The 6,836-nt window shown below is 37.3% G+C and overlaps 1 protein-coding gene across 1 annotated transcript in view; it reads right to left on the reverse strand.

Moving 5' to 3' along the window:
• Positions 1-1,266: 1,266 nt before the first annotated feature.
• The window catches only part of LOC113227148 (ATP-binding cassette sub-family G member 1-like), a 64,115-nt gene continuing 58,545 nt past the window's right edge, over positions 1,267-6,836 (reverse strand). Inside the window, exon 2 of the mRNA XM_026460025.1 lies at positions 1,267-1,388. Within this exon, the coding sequence (XP_026315810.1) occupies positions 1,267-1,388 (122 nt within the window). The remainder of the gene's footprint in view (positions 1,389-6,836) is intronic.

The raw sequence follows: 6,836 nt of genomic DNA on the forward strand, positions 1-6,836 counted from the left end.
GTAGTTTTCCATATTTAAAGGCTAAGCAATTTGTTAACATGATATTTTATCTAAGATTTTCATTATTTCATTATTTTGTGGATATCGTGGATTTTATTAACTCAAATTATGAAATCAAAAATATTTATGTTTTTTTTGTTTTTATAGTGGACACCTAAAGAACAAAGGACGGTTAATATAGTTTATTTTATTACTGTCGTTTTTCAATTTCCATATTTAAACTAAGCTCCACTCTAATGATGTTGCCATTTCCATCTAACCAAAGTAAGAAATAACTGTTGATTTAGTAGATTTTTTCATATTTTTTATTAAGTGACTTAAGTCTGAAGTCTCGATATTTCTGAGACTGAAAACATCAGTTTCGTGTCTTGAAAATGCCAAACAATCGTCGAGACTTCCTAAATTTTCGAGACCAAATTCCCAGGGAATGAATCCCTAATACTGTTACAATTATATGAATGCCATCACAACTGCGATATATATCTACTGGACATCCCTAGAATTAAGTCATCTTTGTGTATTACGTACACGTTTTAGTGGAGAGCCGGTATTTGGCATTATTCTTGTGAGAATGTCACATGTACACAGCTTATGTTGACTCTTTAAAATAACTTTATAAGGCAGAACTGAGATAAACTATTAGTACCTAATTTATCTTGCCAGGTTTTTGTATGCGGACGTACTCACCTGACCTGGTCAAGTGTAATGATTATAAAAGAGGTCATGATCAGATGAGTCCTGGTTAATTTATTGTACAGGTGCAATGTAGCAATTCTATTCCTTGCAACGAGATTTTTGTTTTTGACACTGACACTTTGCAGTTCGCCGCTGAGGTCCTTGACAGCGCCACCGGACAAAAGAGCGAGTGAAGAGTCTTAACCCGATAAAAATATAAGTAGCGGGCCTAAGGGCGTCCAAAGTTCAGGACGCTACTGGGGATTTCCGCCAGAATGGTTGCTGTGGGTGTGAATCTGCGCGAGTACACGCTGAACTTAGGGGCTTTATGTCCTCACCGGCCAGGACAGTCATTACGGTTCAAACGTGACTGAGTTGCGATCTAGTTGTCCTGTAACTCTGATGTTGACTCTTGCAAAGAGAATCCGTTCGCTGCACTTATGAACGCTAGGCTTTTTTAATAGACGTCTTATTTGATGAGGGAAAGAAAGAGCGGGAGAGAGTCTTACTGGTCTTACGCACTTACCATCACAGATAGCTAAGACTTGTGTGTGTGAGGTAGCGATGTACATCAATATATTTTTCTAGTACTTACGCGAACCCTGTAAGGGCATTCATAAGTGAAGACTTGCCGGCGCCCGAAGGCCCCATGATAGCTGTCAGCTGCCCAGACCTGAAATGTCCCGACACTCCTTTGAGGATTGTCTTCGTTTCTGAAACAATTGAAACTGTATTAAAATTAAATGTTTTTTGACATTTACGTGCCTTTTGTTTATAGCTGATAAATGGAATGACCTCCTTTTTCGACCGAGTTCAAAAAAAGGTTTTAAATTCGACTGTATTTTTTTGTATGTATGTTACGCGATAACCCGCGTAATAATTCGGAAGCCGATTTTGTTGATTGTTTTTTGTCGGAAAGAGGGTACCTCAGTAGTGGTCCCATTTAAAGAAAATATTCCACCTCTCAGGATGGCAAACTAGGACATGAATCCGGTTTCACACTCTTTCCGGTGACCGATTTCAATAAAACTTGGCAAATGGATTTCATTCCACGAACTTTTGAGGTCGGTTTTTTAGTACTTTGCACTGAGATTATTAATAACAACAGATACTAGCGCCAGCGCTAGCCCATGTGGTGCCCGGGTTGTAATCAATACCCTGGCGTACTCTAGTAGGTACGCGATCAAAATGGAGTACTTATAGTTATATCTTCGCCGGTGATCGGAAATTCGGGTGCAAATGGTGCAATTATATGATGTTTGAAAGCAATAGCCTGTTTACTTGCGCGTCGCGACCGGCGCTGGGCGTCCCCTAAGACCCTACACCCGTGTGCGCCGCAGATCCTGCACCATAGGATAGGTAAAGCCGGCACTGATGATGTTGAGCCATGACGTGATAAACAATGATATGCGTTTGTCAAGAAAATTCGGATTCTCTCTAATCTTGAATAGCTCTAAAATGTACATTTGGCATACTAGATATTAGTCGTTCGTTCGTCAAAGGAGCGAAGATAAACGAAGATTTAAAAAGGGAATGACCTTTAAAAATAAATAAAATAAAAATCTTTTATTCTCAGACAGCATAGGTCCATAGTTTGTTAGTAAACAAAAGGTAAGCAACCTTATTACCTTTACCAGGTGGTATAATGGTTCCACAATCGAGGTTACTTTTACAAATTTTTGTGAGTTTATCAACTTAATATATATAGACAGACGCGTATGGAACTTAAAATGGATTCAAATGGAAATGAAAATTCTTGAAATCAAAATGGATTCATTGCCCCAATTTTGAGTTCCCTGTAGTTGTTTTAGTTGACGACGGGACTTTAAAAATTAAATAGTTAAATAAATAGTTGAAACTGAAATAGTTGTCTATATACATATATATATAGTCCCACTACTCTCTCAATCTCTCACAATCAGAGGGTTCGGGCTGTAGTTCTCATGAGAACCCAATGCCGATTGGGAACTTCACACATAATTAAATTGCTTTGCAGATGTGTGTGTGATGTGTGCAAGTTTCATCACGATGTTTTCCCTCATCGAAAAGCTTATGGTGAATTTCAATTGAAATTTCGCTCATAAATTCTGAACAATTTAAAGGTCTAAGAGAGGTCGAACAATTAGGTGTTGGTCAAACAATTAGGCTACTGCGGTTAATATAATAAATAGACTAATACAGTAATTTCATGAATAAGAATGTAAGGCAGATTTTGAAGTGTCCCGAATAGTATTATAACGCAAAAAAGCAACCACCAATTATAATGGACTTTAATTGTACTCAGTTGGTTTTTTGTCTTTAAATAAAAAGTTCTTCGTTTTTTGATAATATGAAAAAGTAAAAAGAACCGGACGTCAGCTTCGACACCTGTCTAAAAAAAAGAAAAAAAAACAAAATTATTGAAGCGCCTGATTACTTAATTTGACAAAAAATAAATACTTATGCCCTTCTTCCACTCATATCAAAGGGTTCAACGGTTTACCTTGTTAATATTTTGCCAAAAAAAATTTGCTAACACACGATAAAAAAACATTATTAAAGAAATCTGCGTTCCGGGTTAACTTTTTGTTGGGTTCACTTTTTTATTATGTCACGTGATTGGGCCAAAATATTAATAGTAGTTGTTTTTAATCATAATAATTTAAAAAAATATATATTGAATTTTTTTTCAACATATTACACCAGGAAATGAAATTATTTTTCCGGATTTAAATCGTGTATATTTGTTTTTTCAAACAAACCGACGTTTCGGGCCTTTTACAGGTCCCATGGTCACGGTTGACTGAGGTGGTACAGTCTTCAACCAGTTACCTATATGTAACAATCGCGAAAACCTAAGAATTCGATATTACACCAATTATTCTGTTTTAAATCGTAATTCAATAGTAATCCAAACCATCAAAGAAAAATGTTTTAGGGGGATGTAGATATTTTTAAATGTTAGTTTGATAGTTAAAACAAATTGAAATGCACAACAGACAAATTTTTAAGTCTTCATCATCACGTGGCAATTCATGACTAATGAACATTTAAGTACTCATAGAACATTGTATCTGTAATATCATAATATAAGAGAATTAAGAGAAATATAAATATAAGTCAATTAAGAGGAAGAACGTTAGCGGTCCTTAGACGATGGAAAAAAAAAACAGCTGAGAAACGGGCCGAACGGCAGCTAAGTGTAATATAAAAGCTCAGCGGAGCTTCGCTCGGCTTCGAACTGCTTTTGGCGATGAAGCACCAAGCAAGACGACTATTTATAGCTGGTTTGAAAAATTCGAACGCGGTTGTGTGAATCTCAGTGACGATTTTCGTGATGGTCGCCCGTTCTCTGCTGTGAACAACAAAAACATCAATGTTGTGCGCGGTATGATTGAAACAGACAGGAATGTGACATACCATGAGATTCGGACATCTTTAGGCATAGGCATGAGTCAAATACAATCAATACTACACAAATATTTGGGTGTGGAAAAGCTGTGCTCTCAGTGGATCCCACACAATTTGACTGAGGCTCAAAAAACGGATCGCATCGCTTGGTGCAATGCTATGCTTACCAGATTCAGCGAAGGGGCGTGAAATTTGGTGTGGCACATAGTACTAGGTAACGAAATATGGATTTATAGTTACGATCCCAAAACAAAGTAGTAATCGAGCGTATGGGTCTTTCGAGATGAGCCTAAACCAACCAAAGTGGCGCGCGTGCAAAGTGCCTTTAAGCGGATGATTGCTTCTTTTTTTAATAATATATTTTTAGTTGCTTTGGAGAATCGTTGTACCGTTAATAGTGATTGGTACACAACCATTTGTTTGCCGGAAGTTATTGCGAAACTCCGCAAAAGTAACTGTAAACGCCGTGTCATCTTGCACCACGATAATGCCAGTTCTCACACGGGCAGACAGACAAATGAATTTTTGAAGGTGAACAACGTCGACCTTATGAGCCATCCCGCGTACTGTCCCGACGTGGCACCTTGTGACTTTTATTTATTTCCAAAAATTAAGAACCAGTTACGCGGTCCTTTGTATGGCTATGCTAATGCGTTGGGCAAGGTCCTTGGGTTTCCCAGACAGACTATTAATTTCTTGGATAAAATTTTGTACAGATGAAGGGCACCGGGACCCCACGGGCCAAGGGTTTCGACTCCAAAGGCTGTGAATAGGTAGTATATATAGAACAGTATACATATTATGTGTTACGTGCATAAGACTTTTAAAATAATAGTAAACATTTTAAAATGTAAATTTAATGCAAGTAAACAGAAGGAATAATAAATTAGATTAAATTGATTTCTTTTTATGATACAAAGCGACAGGATGAACAAGTCGTGCGACTGGTGATAAACGACACGCCTGTGCATAGCAGTTACAGTGCCACTTATAGCTCTAAATCACAAAGACCTGAGGGACACTGCCACTGCGGCTGTTACCCTGTGGCACAAGTTGACAAGTTCCATGGGCCTGTAATTTCACCAGCACCCTTAACTCTTCAAAACCGAAACACAGTAATGCCCACATTACTGCTTGGCGGCAGAAATAGGTAAGGTGGCAGTAGATCTCTGGATGAACTCTTTCACTAGGAATTAGCTAGATTTTCTGAGCCTTTCTATGTCCACCTGGGTAACTAGTTATATTTTTTTATATTATTGGCAATAATAAAAAATAAACATGACAAGTATGATTTTTAAAATCGATCCGCTAGAATTACATTAAGTAGAATCCAGGTATATGTACTTGACGATAAAAGGTATTTGTGAAATTATAAATAGTGGTAAATCTAGTTTTTATAGTAAGCTACATAAAAAGGTGTATTTCTTATCTTGCACGACGGTCGACAGGGCCAGGATTTGCAATCTTATTAAGGCTAATGTTTAAGGAGATTATGTCCATTTGTAGGCATTTTAATCCGATATGCGTACAGTCAAGATAACGTGTCCCGTACAATAAGACAAGTATGGTAACTCCATACTAGTCCATACAAACGTAGCAGCGCGGCTTGTATGTGGGCGCGCCGGCCGCTTACCGTGTACGGACGCAATAATTTGCATAATCTCGCGATGCACTTGCGTTGCATGACACTGGTCATCCCAATGCAACGCGCCTTTCATTATTATGCGAATGTGTGCGTTCGTACACAACCCACGGCGCGGTCGCGCACACATACAAGTCGCTCTGTTACTTTGTACAGAGTTAAAATACTTCTCTTATTTTACTATGGTTAAAATGTCTGCTAGGATCATCGAGATAATTAGGACTCATATTTACGGTAAGTGCGCAACAGGTGATTTGCTGCAAATTTTGCAAAGGAATTTTCGACGCGTGTATAGAGGTCGTCTAGTTCGTTTATTCTGTATTTAATTGAAAATTAATACTGTATAAGTATAATTGGAATTTTTTTAATTGGAAGTTGTACAAACTGAAGTCAAAATCACGTCTGCCAGCTTTCCTTAAAATGCCTACAACTCCCTACCACAGACATATATCTAGACAGACTAGATATATACTATAGAGAATTTGTATGAAAATCAAGTGTGCCACATTTTGTGTACCCACTGTGACGTCACAAGAATTTTTAATTTTCCAATAAAATGAGCTTATTATATAACATCGTTTTGTAATAGAAGATCTTATCGATTAACTTAAATAATGAAAACGCACGTCAATATATAATATGAACTTGCGACTGCCTTAGTTAATTTTACTAGATGGTTTTCTGTTGGTTTTTGTAGTATATAATAGACACACGCTTGGCCACAATCTCACCTGATGTTCAGCGACTGCGTTGGCCTACAAAATATAAAATGGTAATTGATCAAATTGATGAATGGCAAGACAAATGAAAATGTTACTGCTGACAAAATATGGTAAAATCTTATTAATCAGAAGAGGTTTACTTAATGATGGCCTCGTGTGAAATTTTTGTGATTTGTTTTTTATTTATCGGATTTCTAACTCTGCTACTCTGCATATTTGGATAGCATTTTAAGTGGAATAAACTAGGCCACCTTCGTCCTCGAAAGCAGCGAACTCATACGTATGACCAAGTCTAGGTTTAAGTAAAGGCAGCGCACTGTTAATTCTTTGCATTATATATTTTTTTGTATTACTCGTACATATCCGGCGATGTATGTAGTTATTTGCTCACTATATTCGGACATTCG

This window comes from Hyposmocoma kahamanoa, unplaced genomic scaffold (assembly GCF_003589595.1).
Source record: "Hyposmocoma kahamanoa isolate Upper Pololo Valley unplaced genomic scaffold, ASM358959v1 202, whole genome shotgun sequence".
In the NCBI taxonomy this organism is placed as follows: Eukaryota; Metazoa; Arthropoda; class Insecta; order Lepidoptera; family Cosmopterigidae; genus Hyposmocoma; species Hyposmocoma kahamanoa.